The 18,350-nt window shown below is 46.2% G+C and overlaps 2 protein-coding genes across 8 annotated transcripts in view; one reads left to right on the plus strand and one right to left on the minus strand.

Moving 5' to 3' along the window:
- CEPT1 (choline/ethanolamine phosphotransferase 1) overlaps positions 1-3,241 on the minus strand; it is a 32,043-nt gene extending 28,802 nt beyond the window's left edge. For 2 of the 5 annotated variants that reach the window (XM_055728426.1, XM_055728427.1), the window contains exons 1-2: positions 2,291-2,370; positions 153-554 (exon numbers count right to left, since the gene is read on the minus strand). In XM_055728426.1, the coding sequence (XP_055584401.1) occupies positions 153-548 (396 nt within the window). In that variant the 5' untranslated portion in view covers positions 549-554; positions 2,291-2,370. Of the gene's footprint in view, positions 1-152; positions 555-1,738; positions 1,877-2,209; positions 2,265-2,290; positions 2,371-3,119 lie in introns of those variants that run through there. The other 3 variants (XM_027816697.2, XM_055728428.1, XM_005447229.4) reach the window with 3 other exon arrangements.
- On the plus strand, positions 1,589-18,040 carry DRAM2 (DNA damage regulated autophagy modulator 2). 3 transcript variants are annotated; one of them, XM_055728430.1, is made up of 10 exons: positions 1,589-1,710; positions 3,646-3,779; positions 6,206-6,301; positions 8,687-8,844; positions 9,537-9,604; positions 10,169-10,308; positions 12,841-13,018; positions 16,153-16,235; positions 17,186-17,278; positions 17,695-18,040. In XM_055728430.1, the coding sequence occupies exons 4-10, from the start codon at positions 8,714-8,716 to the stop codon at positions 17,800-17,802; spliced, it is 801 nt and encodes a 266-aa protein (XP_055584405.1). In that variant the 5' UTR covers positions 1,589-1,710; positions 3,646-3,779; positions 6,206-6,301; positions 8,687-8,713; the 3' UTR covers positions 17,803-18,040. The 3 variants fall into 3 exon arrangements, with proteins under 3 accessions (XP_055584405.1, XP_055584404.1, XP_055584406.1); XM_055728429.1 differs by lacking the exon at positions 1,589-1,710 and adding an exon at positions 2,315-2,403; XM_055728431.1 differs by lacking the exons at positions 1,589-1,710; positions 17,186-17,278 and adding an exon at positions 2,315-2,403.
- Positions 18,041-18,350: the final 310 nt, after the last annotated feature.

The following is an 18,350-nucleotide window of genomic DNA, read 5'->3' on the forward strand; positions in this document are numbered from 1 at the left end:
CATTAGACACCTACAGAGAAGAGCTTCAACGTATGAGAACTGCAGGCTGGTCAAGGAGAAACAGTTCTCCACAAAGATGAGAACCCACCAGAAAATGGTGCTACTAGATGACAGCAACTATGAACAAAAATTGTCAGAGGTCCGTAACTTACCTGTTCTGTAGCTGTTGGGCAGTAATATACTAATAGCAGAGTTGTAAATATATTTATTAACAGTCCAATGATGGTGATCAGATTCGGGGCAATCCAGGCTGGAACTCTTCCAACTAACCATTCCCAGTAACCTTGCATTAGGGGTTCAAGCAGGGATCGTCCAGCACTCTGATATTTGTGTTCTTCTAACCGTTTCAGCTGGTGCTTTGACAAGGGAGGTGTAGGCAACTGAACTAGTTTGCTTAACACGCATCCAGCGGCAGGACCGTGACCACAGCCCGCAGGGGATTCCAGGTGCGACTCCCCACATCGCCTCTTTATGTTTCGATGCCCACTCATGGATTGGGTGGCCTCAGAATTTTTATTTGTCAGGTAGCAGCTGTTACGGAGAATCATAAGATCCTGCAACATAAAGAGTTGAGACATACTGAAGGTGAAGAGCACACATAAGATTTTAAGATATCAAAAGCTCCTAGCTGCTGCTCTACGGAGCATTTCATTTGCCATCAGCAAAGCAAAAAGATTTTAGAAAATATCTCTCTCAGAAAAGATAGATATTTGGGGCACCACTGAGGGAAAAACAGAAAACAAGTGCTGTCAATGCAGTTATAAAATGGTATGTTGTACTTGTTCACTTTCCTTGCTGCCTACTGAAGCAAATATCCTGCAGTCACCAGCCTAAATTTTATCGGCAGTAGAAACCAACACCACACCGCTGACTTACGTTACAGACTGAGGCAGAGTCAGTCCCCTCACTCTCTCACAGGACAGCTAGCAATACCCAACAAACCTGTAACACTTGGATTATCAATTGATGGCACTAAAAAGAGCACAAATACAGAGAAGTCTTAAGTTAAATTGGTTTGGAGCAGCTTTGCCTCTTTGGCGAAGCTTAACAACCACCTAAAGACAGTTAAAAGCATTATTTTTTTTTTCAGATCACTGCTCTTTATTTCAGTTTTGCTGTGGCTTTTTACTTCTCTGAATTTAACCCCATTCAGGTGAAAGTTCATCATCTATTCACCTTTCAAGATAAGCAAGAGCTACAGAGCTTTAGCTGGTCAAAGACAGCCTACAGCCACCAGCACAAGGCAGCTGTGAAAAGAAGACGCAGGGTCAGGAACAGCATTTTGAGAACAAAAAAGGATCCTCGCTATGTTCCATCTCTCTTGAAGGCAGGTGACCAGAAACACATAACTCTCCACACAAACTAGAGGAGTAGCAGTAAAGAAGACTAAAAAAGAAAAGTTTGCCATTTATCTACAGGATCCAGCCACAAAAAAAACCCAAAACAACTAGTTGCAAAGTCCAGCGGAATAGAGCTAGAGAGGGGAAGATGGCAGCTGCCTGTCAAGCCATCAGCAACGCACCTATCAGGTAGGGAAAATAAGCTCTGTAAATCAAAGGCCGATACTGGCACAAGAACAAGTACTCTCACTTCCACTCTCCACAGCTTAATTAAGGCAACTTCCGACAGTGAAGCGCCAGCCTCAGAAGCTCTGTCAGTGGGAGGAGAGGAGCAAGCCAGCAAGCAGGGCCTTGCTTATGCAGGAACTCGGTAAGTTTGGGAGCAGACAGACTTGCACCTATTCACTTATCAGGAACTCAGGCTTAGCCACCTAGGAGGTCCCTGTGGGCACTGTCCTGGATGACCAGAAAAATGAGTCCCGAGGCAGAGCAGTGTGCTTATCCTCTCTTCCCGAGGGGCTGCTCCCCCAGAGGTGAACTCCGCCTGAGCCAGGAGAGAAAACAGCCAGAGACCGTCTCGTCCTCCAAAACAAACAACCCTGCACCGCCGGCTTCCGCAGGACTTTCACCCGGGCCCGGCCGCCCAGCGGCAAAGGCCCAGGGAAGGGGAGGGAGGGCAAGGGCCCCCTGGGCCCGGCCAGCCGCCTCGCCCCCCACTCGCGCGGGCTGCCCCCGCTTCGGCCAGGACCCACCGCACCCAGGCCGGGCGGGGGGACCCCGGCCCAACCCGCAGCACAGGCCCCAGCCCGCCCTCAGGGATCTCCCCCCGGCCCACAGGGCGCCCCTCTCCCCCAGGGACCCCGTCCCACCCGGGAAGAGCGGGCAGAACCGAGAGGCCGGACCCCAGCCCCTCACACCGCACCCGCCACCGAGCAGAACCCGGCATTTACCTCAATCTCCCCGCACCAGGCGGCGCTTTTACGCCTCTTTTGCGACGGCCGGAAAGGAGGTGGGCGGCGGCGGGGCGGGGCGAGGCCGCGGGGACGGCGCGGGAGCGGCTGAGGTAACGGGGGGCGGGGGGACCCACCGCGCACAGCCTCCCCGGTTCGCCCCTCAGCCGCCCTCCGCCCCTCTCCGCCTCCCCGTCACCCCCTCAGCGACCCCCCGCTGGCCCCTGGCCCCCGCCCCGGTCCTTCGTGCCCCCAGGCCGCCCTCCCCGCTGCCCCCTGCCGCACCTAACGGCCCGCCGGCCGGCCTGGGGGCTCCGCGCGCCCCCGGAGACCCCCGGTTGCCTCAGGTGACCGCCCTCCCCCCCAGAAGACCCCCAGTCACCCCCCCAAGGGACCCCCGTCACTCTCCCTCCTGCCCCAGGGACCTCTGACCACCATCCCCCATGGCCCCCCATCACTTCCAGTGACGACTCTGCCCCCCGACCGCTGTCCCCCATGGCCCCACATCACTTCCAGTGACCCCTCTGCCCCCCAGCCACTATCCCCCATGGTCCCCCTTTGCTTCTAGTGACCCCTCTGCCCCAGGGACACCATTGAGCCTCTGTCCTTTCCCCCCTCTGCGCTCAGGCCTCCCCTTTCCCCCCCTCCATCTCCCCATCCTTCCTGCCCAGCGGCTCTCCTAAACATTCCCTCCATCCTGGTCCCTTTTCCCTCTCCCTCACCCCGCCCGAGCTTCCCCCCCCAGTCCCTCTCTGTGACCTTACAGTAACTTCATTTCCCCAGCTCTGATGTGGGAAACTGTCTCCCGTGCTTTTCTGCCAGTACTCACGTATTTTTAGATGCTTTTCTCTGGTTAGGCAGGTTGGACTGACGGGTAGCGTGCGTTCATCCTGGACGCTGAGCTCCTCGGTCAGCTGTAGCGCCGGGCTGGTATCCTGGTATGCCAGGTTTCTAAAACAGGCGTTGGTACATCCTTATGTCATGGTATCTTGTGCCTGGCTTTGTTTGGTTTGGCACCCTGCCCTTCTGCTGCTTCCCCAGCGAGGTAACAGGGTCTTAGCCAGGGCATAACGATCCTTGCCTCAACTCTCTGGAAACTGACCCCCATATCGAAAAGATTTAATAGCAACTTTTTTGGTGTCACTACCATGAAAATACTCAAAATGAGTCATCTGTCATTAGCCTGCAGTGTGAACAACAAAGGCGACACATTTCCTACTTTCTTCCTTCTAGTTGTTTTGAGGATTAGCAACCTTTAACTGTTGTTATCAGTTTGACCCTGACAATAAATTGCGCAAATGAACAGGTTCAATCCCTTTCTGACTCATCCCTATCCGACCTTTGTATTTACTTAGGAACGCACAGGGCAAACTGCTTTGTCTTTCTTCCTTCAATACAGTGTCTGTTGGAGCATTTTGCTGGAGAGAAAAAGGAGTATCCCCGAGTACAGCTTTATCTCTGTCTTGCTGAGAGCGCAGTGAAGAGGCAGGTAATTTCCCTTTCCCCCACGTACTTGGACTATCTTTTCAGCATTATCATTATAGGTAACATTAACTTTCTGCCATTAATGGTTTTGCCTACCTTTCTTTATCATTTGTAGTTTCTATTCTGCACGCTCAACCATGTGCAGAATGCTGCTGCACACTTCCTGAATTTAAAGGAAAACCTCAGAGATGGTTAAAATCTCCTTTGCTTTTGAAACACTTCCTTGACTTGCTCTGGATGATTTGATAATGCCTGTTGCAGAAAACATCTGATACTTAATATGGGGCTTAAAAAAAACCTAACTTAGGACACAGAAGTGCGTACAGATCAGAGGAAATACGTAAGAAAATCATAGTTACATTGAAAAGAGAGGCTAGCCGTTGTCATGATATAATCAGTTGGCAAAGGACCTTGTGAAAAAACAAGGAGGCTGAGTGTTTTCTTTCTCCCCCTTGAAAACAATAGGACAGGATGAGGTGTTAATTTATTTCAGGACCTTCCAGCTGGCAAATGGCAAGGCAATTCCATCCTGCCTCCCAGCGATTGGAGAAGCCTTGTTATGTGCCTGTGCTTGCCCAGACGCTCGTTCGGAGCCCTGAGTTGGCAGTGACAGGGTATATCTGCAGCACTGTGAAGTTCTGATGGCCTCGAGCAGACGGTGCCATAAATGCACACAGCGCTTTGCACGGAACAAAGCCTGTGTTTGCTATACACAGTCTGCCCACGTAACAGTGTGAAAAAAGACTTGATTTCACTGAAAAAATTTAAACAGGAAGGAAGATGGTAAGAATTCAAGGAAGATCTTGACAGAGCTAGGAAAGATAATTTATGGGGGAAAAAATTTACAGAAGTTTTACATGTAAGGAGGGTTTGTCAGGGGTTTATGTCTGTGCAGGTAAGAGGACCAGAGCTGCAGTTTTCTGACAGAGCCCAAACCAGCTCTAATCCTGGAGCCATTGGGATGTACCAGCCCACAGCTATATGCGCAGTAAGAAGTGCTTCACTGGAGCTCTCAGGTTGCAGCTGAAGCTACCACACTGCTCTTTAGGCCTGACCACATGAAAACGACCATAATTTGTGTCCAGGCCATGGCTTTGGGCGAAGTGACAGCACAAGCTGTGGAAATGCCCAGCCTTAACAGACTGAGGGCTTCTCTGCAGTGGGGCTTGCTCTGGAGCAGACACTGCTGATGAGCTGCCTGTGTGGCCACATTTATTGTGTAATAAGAGCAATATCCAGGGGGGAAATTGGGAATAGCTGTTCTGCTTTACTAAGCTCACCTTAGTCCACGTAAATCAATCTGTGTAGGCATGCAAATAGTCTCCACAGGTGGAAAATCTGTGTGTGAGCCTTACCCACACAACTTCAGTCACACTGCATCCCGAAGCTGCACCTGACCAGCACCCAAACGTTGCAGACACCTGTGCAAGCTTATGAATATCACCAGGTAACAGGAAGGCAGCACAGAGCCTCCCCTGTGATGACTTCTGCAGTGTGTGAAAACGGCAGCTGCCCATGTGAAGAGAAGATGGGAGCTGTGGGATGTCTGTGTCTCCTATGAAGACAGGCTGAGAGAGTTGGGGCTGTTCAGCCTGGAGAAGAGAAGGCTCCAGAGAGACCTTAGAGCAGCTCCCAGTACCTACAGGGGCTGACAGGAAAGCTGGAGAGGGAAGTTCTTACAAGGGCCTGTAGTAATGGGACAGAGTAATGGCTTTAAGCTGAAAGAGGGTAGATTTAGATTAGATATTAGGAGGAAATTCTTTACTGTGAGGATCACGAGGCACTGGCACAGGGTGCCCAGAGCAGCTGTGGGTGCCCCATCCCTGGAAGTTCAAGGCCGGGCTGGACGGGGCTTGGAGCAACCTGGTCCAGTGCAAGGTATCCCTGCCCACAGCACGTGGTTGGAACTAGATGATTTTTAGGTCCCTTCCAACCCAAACTGTTCTATGATTCTATAATTACATTCAGGTTGCTTCAGCACCTGTCCTGCCACATATTTAGTGTAGCACCAGCATCGCACTGGGATGCCCATCCACAGTGAAATGGGAAGACTCCATGTTCTGTCCTCTTCCTTATGTGAAAGCAGTGTGCTGGTTTTAATTGCATTAGAACAGTTGGGGTCATATTTTTTTTATTTCCTGAAAGCCTCTCACTTCAAGTTAAATCTTTGTGCCAACGAGTCCTATATATCAAAAAGTCTTAAACACCTGTTTTTCTGCATTTCTACCATCCCACCGTACACAAGCTTCACTCCTTAAACCACCTGGAACATAGGAAAAGCATACTGTGTCAGGCCAACAGCCCATCTAATCCAATGTCCAGTCAGCAGCAATGACTAACAGAAGATGCTAAGAATTAGGAGAAAAATGCTATACAGCAAGAGGTATAGAAGTACCTCACACCCTGATGATTTTCCTTTATATTGCAAAGATTTAGGGGAAAAAAATGAAGCGAACGTGGAACTTCACCAGAAAGATGACTTTGGATTCCTCTTGAGGTGACTTCATTTGTTGCTCTCGTGCTCAGGTATGTGGCATATCGTTTGTTTGTTTTCAGGCAAAAATCTGTTAGCTCAAAAATAAAGTTAAGGTACTTATGGACATTTAAATGCTAAAGGAAATGTAAAATCTGAGCATCGGACTGATTGCTTGAAGTTTTGCATCACATGTTAAGATCTGTAACAGAATGCCACGCAAAATATGCATTTCTCTTTCAAATTCCCAATGTACTTATACAAGGGATGGGATTGCAAAGATATTTTCATTACTGTTTTTACTGCATTACAGTAAAATGAAAGTCAACGTCAGAGAGCAAATGTTATACTTAGCGTAAAAATGAAAGCTTAAGGGTAAGAAAGCAAGCAACTTCAATTCTACCACTCTTTTCTTATTCACTACTTCTCCTGTTAGACACCTTTATCTGCTACCTAACATCTTCCTTACAAGCAGGTGAACCTTCAGTTTTCCGAGTAGGTAATTGTACATTCTTTTCAAGGGTTATCAATTAAAGTTGCCTTTTGTTACCTCTCAGGAGCATGTCAGAGCTCGTTGTTCTTGTTTGAAGCACTAATGGTGGCCAAGTTCTAGTAAATGAGCAATTCTCATTATGCATTGTTATGTGTTACGTGATAAATCTATCAGCCTGGCTTTCCACAAGCTCTCCTAGACATGCATGCTGGCAAAGGTCAGCAGAAAGATATGCCCAAGGCCTGCCTGTGACCAAGTGCCTGCTGTGCACAGTACGTCCGCGTCACGTGAGTGCTGAGGTCTCCTAAGTAAGATGCAAAGGACTTGATCAGCTCTGATCTGTTTGCAAGATTCGTGGACTTTAGTTTCAACTTCTTTTTTCCTCCTGTGAGACTTTCTAGTCTTGGTGCTTCCTGTCTCTTTTCTTCCTTTTCTCCTTCCTTTCAGTCTGTCACACTCTAGGCAATGCCCACCTCCTAAAACTTCTCAGTGCCACACTCCTTCCTATTTTGTCACAACATTATTCTGCTTTTCTCACGTACTGTCTGATCTTTGCCTGGACATCCTTGGATCCATTTTCTTTATGATTTGCTTTTCACCCTTGTCTTATTTCATATTCCATTTACAGTCTCCAGTTTCAACTATGGTTAAACACTTTCCGTACTCTTCTCATGAGTGTAAACGTAAGGGAATGCCGTCAGGAAAACAGCATAAAATGCAGGGGCTTAAGGAAGAGAAGGCTCAGGTGGGATCTCATATCCTTACCCAAAGGAGGCTGCAAAGAGGACGGAGCCAGGTTCTTCTCTGTGGTGCCCAGTGACAGGACCAGGAGTGATGGGTGTAAACTGAAACACAGGAGTTTGTCTGAACATCAGGAAGCACTTTTTCACTGTGAGGCTGACAGGGCACTGGCACAGGGTGCCCAGAGAGGTTGTAGCATCTCCATTCTTAGGAGATATTCAAAAGCCATCCTGCACGACTGGCATTGAGTGGCCTGGCATGAGCAGGTGTTGGACAAGATGACCTCCAGAGGTCCCTGCCCACCTCAGCCATTCTGGGATTTGAAAGCAGCTCTGTTTAACTTTGTGTTTGAAGCTGATAGAAAATTACTTCCTCCTAGCAGCAAGTAAAGAAGAGTCACAGTTCTTTCTGCATGAGCTCACCAGGGTGACCCAGCTGCACGTTATTGTTCTTAGAGAACTGGAGGGAGAAACAAAGATTTGCTGTCAGGCTGGGACTCTCAGAACTGGATGGTGTGAGGACAGTGTTAGCCATTTCACTCCACTGTAAATGGGCCTTTTCCTCCCACCTGTAAAAACATACTAGCTGCTACACTGCCACCAGGAATAAGTAGCCCTTGAGTTTGAAGGCTGTAGCTGGTAGCAGTCAGCTTTTGCTCCTAGATATCTGTGAGCTTATTTAAGTGATGCTTATAACAGATGTTGAGTCACACAGCATGACAGGTAGTAAATGAGTGCAGATATTAAAGTAATTTTAGGTAATTTCCTCCACATCTGCCCAGTCGATTATTAATGGAAGTTAGAGGCTCCACAACAGCCACTATCAGTTAAACTGCCACTACTTGGGTGCATTTTTTGTCAGCTTCACTAACTCTAACATGGTGTTATGACACAAGGGCAAGAAGCAAATAGAGTCAGTAACTCACAGTGACCCACCCAACCTTTTTCTGACAGCAACAAATGCTGAGACGTAGTAAAGTGACACTACTGGTTTCTTTTCCTCTGATCTTCTAAGGCTTTCAGAATTAACATTTCCAGATGTTTCTATTTATGATGGCTTCTGTGCCGTGAAGTCAAATGTTCACTTTGGGTTTGCAGGACAACACTGAGAGCAATACAGAATTGCTGTACTTGAAGCAGCTTGTCTCGAGAAAAGGAAAAGTTTTGAGAAATCTTAGCAAACCTTTGTATTTGATTCTTCGCAGTGTTCGGAGTTAGAAGTCTGCACCGAAATGTGGTGGTTTCAGCAAGGCCTCTCTTTCTTGCCTGCGGCTTTGGTTGTTTGGTCAGCTGCGTCTTTTGTGTTTTCATACATTACTGCAATCGTCCTACACCACGTCGACCCTTTGGTGCCCTACATCAGGTCAGTAACATTCGTACCGTATCATAGTATTGAACTGGCCTCTCCCACGCTGTGAATTCTTCCCCAGCTCCAAACAGCAGTTCTTACCCAACAGCTCCAGTCCCAAAACTACTAGCTGTTTGTAGTTATTTGTGTGTAACACTATTTAAAGCTGTCTATTTCTCTGCAAAAGTCTAACCTTTAAGCGGTAGCTCTGTGAACGTATCCTTAAAATGATGATGAACAAGAAAATTGGGGGTGCATCTCCCACCTTCTGTTTGTAGTGAAGCCTCTTGCTGTCACCAGGTTTGGTTGCACCAGTAAATACATACTATAATCTATATTCCCAACTGCATTGCATCATTGCTGTACATATGACCTTAGTTTTGGTCTTTCAGTTTTCCAGCTTCATTTTCCCAGTCTTAATACTATATTCACCTTTTATGGAATCAAGATTGATATAAAAGCAATAGTTATACCAAGTGTGTTCATTCCTTGTTCTAAGGATAGCATGTCTTTACCTTGCTTATTTCTACAGCTCTAGAAACTAGAACAGTATAGTTTGACTAATGAAAAATTCAGGGAAAAATGTCTAGGAGGGTTTTTTCACAAACCTGTTTCTTATGGTTCCTTTGTAGATTGAAATAAGTAAAGTTGTGTTGTAAGTATTTTTAGTATAGATAGATACATATCACTTCATTTATCTCTTCCAGTGATACAGGGACAATACCACCTGAAAGATGCTTATTTGGGATCATGTTAAATATTTCAGCTTTCTTGGGTGAGTATAGAAAGCTGTCTGTCCTTGGAGAACTGCAGGCAGTTCTGGAATGCACAGAGCTTTAAACAATCTAATTTCCTTATTCAGATCATTATATGGCCCATAATTCTCAGTCAAATCCTAAATTCTAAGTAATCAATCTTAATTCTCTTAAACAATTCAGAGGAAAGCGTATATCAGGGATGTTCTCCTCAAAGCCAGCATGACAGCTGCAGATTCCAGAAAGCCAGAAATGCATTTTTAAAAAAACAGACTAGTAAAAGAAATAGAAATTCAAAATCAAGGCAGTCACCTTACTTGTGCTGCGATTATAGAGAGGGGGAAAAACAACCTAGTATGTCTTTCAAATGAAAGAAACAAGAAAAATCTAGTAAATTTACCTGTTTACCATTGTATTATTTTAGTTTTGACTTCCAGATCATTAAGCTTTCCTATTTAAGCGCACCATAAGACAGTTTTTGTATTTTAAATAGTTGCCTCTGTCACTCAGCATCTTCCCAGTTAAAAAAGGAGTGTCTACTTGTCAGCTGAAAATCTTACTGCAGTTGGGTTCTTCATTAACAGGTATGGCTACCATGTACGTCCGTTATAAACAAATTTATGCTTTGAATCCAGAAAAATCCAAGATCATCAAGCTCAATAAGATTGGCCTTACACTAGGATTGATGAGCTGTTTCGGACTTTGCATTATTGCAAATTTCCAGGTTTGTGCTTTGCTTGCAATGTTCTGAAGCTGTCAAGTTGTGTGGGGGTTTGTTTACTGAGATATCTGATAAAATGGGGATTTTACTGAAAGCAAAACCTTCTGGGGCAAACCTGTTTTTTTGTCAACTTCCCTACAGAAAACTGTTAAAAAATGTAAGGTTTTGTTTATAATTTCTTACTTATTTCTTATTTGCTTTATCCACTGCGACTTGTGAGCAGCCATTCGTGACATTTTGAAACATTAAAACCCCCCACAAGTTTTGCAGAAAGCAAACTCATTTTGGATCTCCTTATAGGAGATTTAAAAGCCCTAGTAATCCAGATTCAAAATACAGTATAGTTGTGGTCTTTTACTCCAGGGAATCAGGTATCAAATAGTAAAAAAAACATGTACAAATAGAAGTAATGCCAACAAAACCACCCAACCGCACAAGAAGTACAGCTCTGAAAAGTCTGTCCTCTTAGGTATATTTTCCTTCAAACCTGTGCAATTGTTGGAAACACTGCAACAGTTACCAGCTTTTTAATTTCTCCATCCTGGTGTCTATTTTTATTCCTCCCCAGTATTTCCCATCCTCTCCAAAAAAAAAATAATCTGGTATTCTCACCTATCACGCCATCAGCAGGGCCACATTCTATGTTGTTGGCTGCTACATGCAAGACAGTTGTATAATTCCCAGCCTCACTGTGTTAATTACCTGCTGGGTTTTTGGGGATGTATAGTGGTGCCTTTGGTGTTGAGAGGCTGCAGTGTCACCTTGGTCTCCTGCTGGATTAGGTCCAGGGAAAAGCAAAGAGGAAAAATTCTGGGAAAATTTTCCCTTCTCCTTTTCCCCAGCACAGCTCTCCCAGTGATTCAGCAGCCCTGGCCTTAGAAACCGCAGCACACTCCTGTTGGGGTGGGTTTTCTTTTGGAGGCTTAATTCCGTTTACTTTTCTCTGGAACCCTAGCTGTTCCTGGCGGGCACAGCCTCCCCACTGCACCCACCATGCAAAAGCCTCCTGGCTGTGTTCAGCTCCATGATTTCCCTCCACCACTGGTCAGGAGAGGATACATCTACTTTCCATAGATTTCAAGATAATCAAAACATAGACAGTGCATGTTAATTTGTTAACTGTTTTGTGTAACATTTAATCTTGAACAAGACAAAAGTTGGAAGTGATGTACCTGCATATCCAAGTGATACTGAGGACTGGTTGAGGGCCACACCAGAGACAAAAGGAGCTTAAAGCCCCCTGGAATCTACTAGTTACTGAAGACAACATGTGTGAAAATACATGAAGACAAACAAAGGAGATACGGGAACAGCCATCCCACACAGAGCTCCAGATAGCGCTCACTGCTGCGTGTCAAAGCAGTAGCACAGGGCTCACCCTCACAGGAGATTTAACTCATGCTGTTCAGCCAGTACAATTGCTTTATTCTAGCTGTGGCTAGTGATCTTCTCTCCTGTAGGGCAAAGATTTCTCTCTGATGATACCTCTTTGCTGAACAGCGCAGGATTTTGGAGCACACACCTTTGCAGCTTCATTATTCACTATTTAAATTCCCACCTCTTACACTGTGGATGCAGCGCCTCAGATTCAGTTGTGCGCATAAGGTGCACATGGAGATTATGAGGAAAGAGTGACTCCAATTCCTGATCTTAATAGTTACTCAGTAAAATACACAGACAGTCCCTTGCTTTGGGCATAAATGATCACCTGCAGGACTGGCGAGTAGGGAGGCTGCCCTGCATCGTGCAGTTGGCAAGGTCACACTTTCTAGTTTCTGCCTTCAGGTGCCGTGCTTAGCCAGGGATGAGAGGAAGGACAGAACACAATGTGATTTTTCAGGGCATGAATTTTAAGTTGGGTGTTTTTTTCTTGGAATAACTTCTAGTTTTAATGATTACTATTTGACAGCTCATTCTCCTGTAGTGGTTTTTAAGTTAAGAAGCATTACTGCTTGATTCAGCCCTGTTCCCTCCAAGTATTCAAAGATACTAATTTGTCAAACAAGGCTTATTCAAACTAGAGTAATTCAGAGAAGCGCTAAACCTCATTATTTTTAATCCTGTTGTGGGTACTAGAGCTGTGTCGTGTTTATCACATATTGCATTGTCTTTCATAGATGTGCAGATTCCTGGGATAGAAAAGCTCAGCGGACAGCCTGTTGTCACTCATTCCTTGCCCAGCTGCCAGGATTCCTTATCCACTTTCTGTGTTACTGTCCCGTATCATGAACGATAACAGCTCTTAAATTCCTGTAGTTAAGCTATAGCTGTGACCTGTAACTTAGCCACAAGGACTTAACAAAAGCAGCAATACAGGGAGCTGGCAGGGGCTGGCTTCCAGCCAGCTCTGTATGGGCTTTCCAAGAAAAATCTCCTGTGCACTAGCACGTTCCAGGACTGCTTAGCTTGGGATGTGAGAAGGTAATAGAGAGGGTGGAGTGCCAAAGGTTTACAGAAGAAAATTGTTCCTAGAGTGTAAAAATTAAATTTAAAAATGAAAGCAGGTTCTGTACAAGCAGTGCTTTCTTTCCCTAGAAATGTATTCTGTACTACATACACGTGGTTGGAGCCTGCCTGACATTCGGAGTAGGAGCCATTTATATGCTGGTTCAGACCATCCTGTCCTACCTGATGCAGCCAGAAGTTCACAGCAAAGACATCTTTTGGATCCGTCTGACCGTGTTGCTCTGGTGTTGTTCCAGCATTGTGAGCAGTATCCTTTTTGCTGTGCCGTGTCACTGTAAGACCGAGCAGCCTTCACCAATGACAGTATTTGCATCTATGTTAATTTAACCTACCGATGTGAAAGGCTGTGCCACAGAAGGCCTGTCGCCTTTACGTGCGGCTCCTATCGTGCTGTCTGTGTGTATTCTGTATCGTAACCTGGGAGCTTTAGGGGAAAGGGGACCATCAGGTGAAGCTCAAAAGTGAATCACTGGATAATAAAAAAACGTAAGAGGGATGGTTACCACCCTTTCTGCTCTCCTTCTGCACACCAGAGACTAAAAACGGCAAAATAAAAAGTTTATCACAAAGAGGTCAGGCCGTAGGTTATGAACGATGGGGAGAAGGGGCAGTGTGTGTGAGAGATGGGTTGTTTAATGGGGGTGGGGGGGGAGCCAGGTAAGCAATAAGCGTCTGCTCCCTGGCAACAGGAATGCTGCAGCAAATGTTACAGTTGGATACAACTAAAAGAGAAGTACAGAACATAGCATAAGAGAAAATACTACTAACAGAGCCGTGTGCAGCCAGCTGGCTCCCAGAACAGGTTTAAAGCACTGGCATTTGTCAGAGACACAATTCTGGTTGCCAGGGTTGAATCTAAAGAGACAATTGACCTCTGATCTCCTTCCCTGCCCATCCTACACTCCAAAAGGCAGGACATTTCTGGCTGGCATTCCCTACAGCATTCCCTCCATTCTGGAATCCATCTTCTCCCTTACCTTTGAATTCTGAGTGCTGGAAGCATCTGTGGGTTTTACAGAACCATGGGCAAGCCCATCCAGAAAAGAGAGGGCTTCTTCCTGTCCATTTAACAATCGGGAAACCAAACCACAGCTGTTCCTCTGCTCAACCCAATGGACCTAAACATTGTATTTAAAAATTATGACTCAGGTTTACATCCAACAGGACTACAACACTAAAGTTATCAAATTTACATGGGTGCAAAAATCATTGCTTAAGTGTTGTCCCTTCTGCAGCTGAATCAAGGCCACCAATTTAATCCCCACCAATTCTACTTATTTCCAGGCTGGCAGCCAAAACCAATACTAAACCATATGCCCCATTTCCCAGTGACAGACCATCTTGCCCGGCTCCTGTTGCTGCTGCTACAAGATTATACAGTCTGCACCCATCTGGTGAGAAATGATAGTCAGGGCACAGGCTGGTTATCTGGAAAGTGGCGAGAAGGACCCTTACTTGCTGAGGAGGCTTGGCGCAGGGCGAGGGGGTCATCTGTGAGTCGCCATCCCTAGCAGAAGGTTTTGGTGCTGGTGGAGAATGGGATTTCGAGCTTTGAACAGTTAGGAGCCAAATACAGTTGGGAAGACTAAAAATGGAACAGCGTGATCTGCTACAAGTGCCAAAAAACCACAAACCCCGTAGCCGTAGAGGTTTTTGAACCAGTGCAGTCTAACCAAAATTAGAGGGAAGTAAAGCTTTAGAAAGCTGTAGAAATAATGATATATACATACATGTGCGTGGAAGGAGAAGAAAAGAGAAATTGTCAGACTTATTTTCTAAACCAACATCTCATAATGTAATAAGGGAAGGATGGTACAAGGGAGATGTCTGTGGCCAAAGGTGGAACAGTTGCAACTGGTACTGGGCAGCAGAAGGAAACATACCTTTTATATCAGAAACAGTAGCCAGCAGGACTAGGGCGGTGATCTTAAAGATCTTTTTCAACCTAAATGTTTCTATAAAAATACTCCTAATCCTCTGCTGGAGCGAAACAGCAGAATTGCCAACACAGAAAGAGCAAAGCAGTTAATTACCCACTCTGTAATGGGGGAAGGATGACAGCCAGTTATTTTTGTATCACAATGATTAAATTATTTCCATTGCAGTAGTAAGTCAGGCAGGTAACTAACAGCTACTAAAGCTGTACATTTTAATTAGCAGAGAATTGGATATCTGGCATTCAGATCAGTAACCAGAGCTCCCTGGACCACTCAGATCAATTTCTTAATAAGCTTTGGAAGTCTGGCTTTTCAAATACATGTTTGTGCCAGTAAGTTCAGCCTTTTCACCACCAGAATTGATCTTTCACATCAGGAGGCTCTTGATGTTTAATCTCATTAACGGTTGAAGCCGATATCTTAATCCCATGAAAATCACATCTTCTGTAACTTAATGCTCCAAGTTCAATTTATAAAGGCAGTAGCACTGATGTAGCTTACCTTCCCTGTGCAAGATGTTGAGAAAAGAGATGACATCTCAATTGCTCCAGAAAAATCCCAGGCCTCTGATCAAATCATTGTCATGTGGGGTTTTCCCTGGGCTGCTGTACCGAAGCAGTTCTCAAACCTGGAGTGAACAGAGGGAAACAGAAAAGCTAATAACCCTCTCTGCTGCAAGTGCTGTAGTGTGCCAACCCATCACCCACATGTCAAGAATTCAAGGTGGTTGAGAAGTTGAAATGCCATCAGGGAAGGTGGTCTAGACACTGTTAGCCTAGAAAATACCACTAAAAACAAACACAAAATGCTAAATCAGTATTCACATGTTATCATAGCTGAAATTATTTCATAAGGATGCTGTGTTTGATCAAGGAGGTATAACAAGATACAGCATACAGAGAACAGAAATAATTGATTTAGATTAGAATTAACTTTATCATATGACAGTAACCAGGCAGTTGGGACAACCTACAAGTTGAAGGGGATGACGTGAATCAGTCCATGTCACATTGCATGCCCTTTTACAAGGGCCTGTAGTGACAGGGCAAAGGGTAATGGCTTTAAGCTGAAAGAGGGTAGATTTAGATTAGATATTAAGAAGAAATTCTGTACTGTGAGGGTGGCAAGGTGCCTGTACAGGGTGCCCAGAGCAGCTGTGGATGCCCCATCCCTGGAAGTTCAAGGCCAGGCTGGACGGGGCTTGGAGCAACCTGGTCCAGTGACAGGTGTCCCTGCCCATGGCACGTGGTTGGAACTGGATTTTTAGGTCCCTTCCAACCCAAACCATTGTATGATTCCGTTATTAGTGTTCATTATGCTGATGAGACTTTGTGGAAACACAGAGATGTCCTTACAGCCTCAGCCTGACACAATCCAAGCAGAGTCTAAAATTTCCAAGTTGCTCATTCTTGCTCTTGAATCTTCCTTAACATATTTCTTAAAGTGTTTGTTTCCTCAGTCATCTTATACAGCGGCCTGTATGGGACGAATCTAGTGCAGAAGTTGCACTGGGACCCACAGGAAAGAGTAAGTGTTTGAGTGGAAAAGATAAACAGAGAACAAAACCCAGCTACGTTATTTCAGTGACATATGCACCTGGGAACTGACTGCAGTTCCATGCTCCTGCTTGGGATGGCAGGGGACAGTGAGCTTTCCAGCTGAGCCAGCATGCAGCTACTTGCTGAAGCGTTGCTTTCAGCAAAAGTTGCAGCTTTAAGGGTTATTTTAAATTAATCTTGCTCAGGGGCAGCAGTTTAACTGTCTGAACGAGCTGTCAGACTACCAGCCTGTCTGGTCAGCGATTCCCGGTCACTGTTAAACAATAACTGTAAATAATCTCATATGCCGGTGGGTTGCAGCAAAGCAGCGTTCCTGGCTGCTGCCAGGTGGGTGTCTGGTGGAGCCAGGAGGAGAAAAAAGGCCAAAGGATACAAGTGGCAGAGCTGCCATCGAAGGGCCAAGTGTTGGGCAGCGAGGGATCCCGAGTGGGACAGAAAGGGCATGCTGGTAGTCACAGCTCTGCCCACCTCCGAGGTGCGACACTTCCTGGAGGAGAGATTACACAGGCTGGTTTTGAGGGCTTTTCCCACCCCTCCCTGTATTTAAAGCATAAAGGAGCCCCCAGGAAGTCTGCTGACATCCAAAGGAGGGCCTTGAACCTTACTTTCGTGAAGAGTTTTGCTGTTAGTCATGCCAAACTCTTGACTGAGCCTTCAGGTTTTGCAGGTGGCTATTAAATTCCCAGTGGGGGTCATCCCAGTTGTGTGGAGCAGGTGTCTTCCTGGTCATTCTCACTCTTCTGCAGAGTTCAGCACTTCATTCAGAGAGAGTGCCCATATGCCAAAAAATTTTTACTCTCCAAAAGGAAATAGTTGTGCATATGGGATGTCACACATGCAAGCTGTCTTTGTGCTGTCACAGGTTCAAGAGGAGCTTTTCACACTGATTATTTTTCCCCCCCCCTCACTATTACACAGGGCTACACAGCTCACATCATCAGTACCGTCTCAGAGTGGTCGTTAGCATTCTCCTTCCTCAGCTTTTTCCTCACCTATATCCGTGACTTTCAGGTAAAATGCAGTTAACGTTAAGTGCTTTGCTTCTCCACGCTCTGAATAGCCCGACACGCTGCACGATGGGCTGCCCTGTATTATCGGCCATCAAGGCTGCCAGACCTCAGCAGCCGCAGCACCACACGGTCCTCTCCCCCTCGGCAGGCTTTGCCCCTGCTGCGTTGATACGCAGGCTCCGGCATCAGACCAGCTTTAACCAGCTTCGCTTGCGGGATCTGCCGCAGTCACAGGGGACGTTTGCTCTGGGATGGCAGAGCAAACGGTGGAGTCTGTCCAGGAGAACAGCTTGGAAGTCAGGCTTATAGTTCTGGAGCCGACCAACATTTTGGTGTGCCATCTGACTTCTGAAGTTGTTGCTGTCTCAGCGTGGGCAAGCCTGCTAACTTGAATTTTCTTTCCTTGTTCCTGTATAGAAAATTTCCCTGCGTGCAGTCGTCAGCTTGCATGGACAAACCCTGTATAACACACCGCAGAGCTTTGTGACTGACGAGCAAACACTACTGATAGCAGGGAGCATCTAATGAAGGTGAAGAGAACATGTTCTCAGCATAACTCAGGAATTTAGTAGCAATAATGGTTGATATTTCTAAGCATTTATTTTATATAAAAAAAAATGTATGAAGCGATTGTATAGTACTTGACACAAAGGGCTTTGCTATTAATCCACACAGCAATGCAAATGTTATCAGTATTGTAAACAAGCCTGTAACATTTCCACACATGCCAATGTCATGAAAGAATTAAATGAAGGTTATTGAAGAGTTGTGTCTCCTCATCACTTCCACCACACCCAGTTTTACCCCCCGCAGCCCCTCACCCTGCGAGCTCCAGCATTCCCCAGGCCAAGTCCTTCTGGACACACGGAGGGAGCCCCCAGCCCAGAGCCGGGCTCCAGCCCCAGCCTTCGGGGCCGAGCCATGGCCTGCGCGCTGCTGGAGGGGAAGGTCCCCAGAGCTGCCTCATCCTTCGAGCAGCCCAGGAGGAAAGGGCTCATCACACCACCACCTCCTGCAGAGGACAGGAGGCAGCCGGACCAGCTCCCCTCTTGCCGGCGAGGCCCCCATGGAGG

This window comes from Falco cherrug, chromosome 16 (genome assembly GCF_023634085.1).
Source record: "Falco cherrug isolate bFalChe1 chromosome 16, bFalChe1.pri, whole genome shotgun sequence".
In the NCBI taxonomy this organism is placed as follows: domain Eukaryota; kingdom Metazoa; phylum Chordata; class Aves; order Falconiformes; family Falconidae; genus Falco; species Falco cherrug.

Bases quoted from the DNA above. Each gene is read 5' to 3' on its own strand.
- DRAM2 (XM_055728430.1), top strand. From the start codon at position 8,714: ATGTGGTGGTTTCAGCAAGGCCTCTCTTTCTTGCCTGCGGCTTTGGTT. The intron at 16,236-17,185 runs GTAAGTGTTTGA...ACTATTACACAG, and splicing joins ACTGGGACCCACAGGAAAGA to GGCTACACAGCTCACATCAT. The intron at 17,279-17,694 runs GTAAAATGCAGT...GTTCCTGTATAG, and splicing joins CCTATATCCGTGACTTTCAG to AAAATTTCCCTGCGTGCAGT.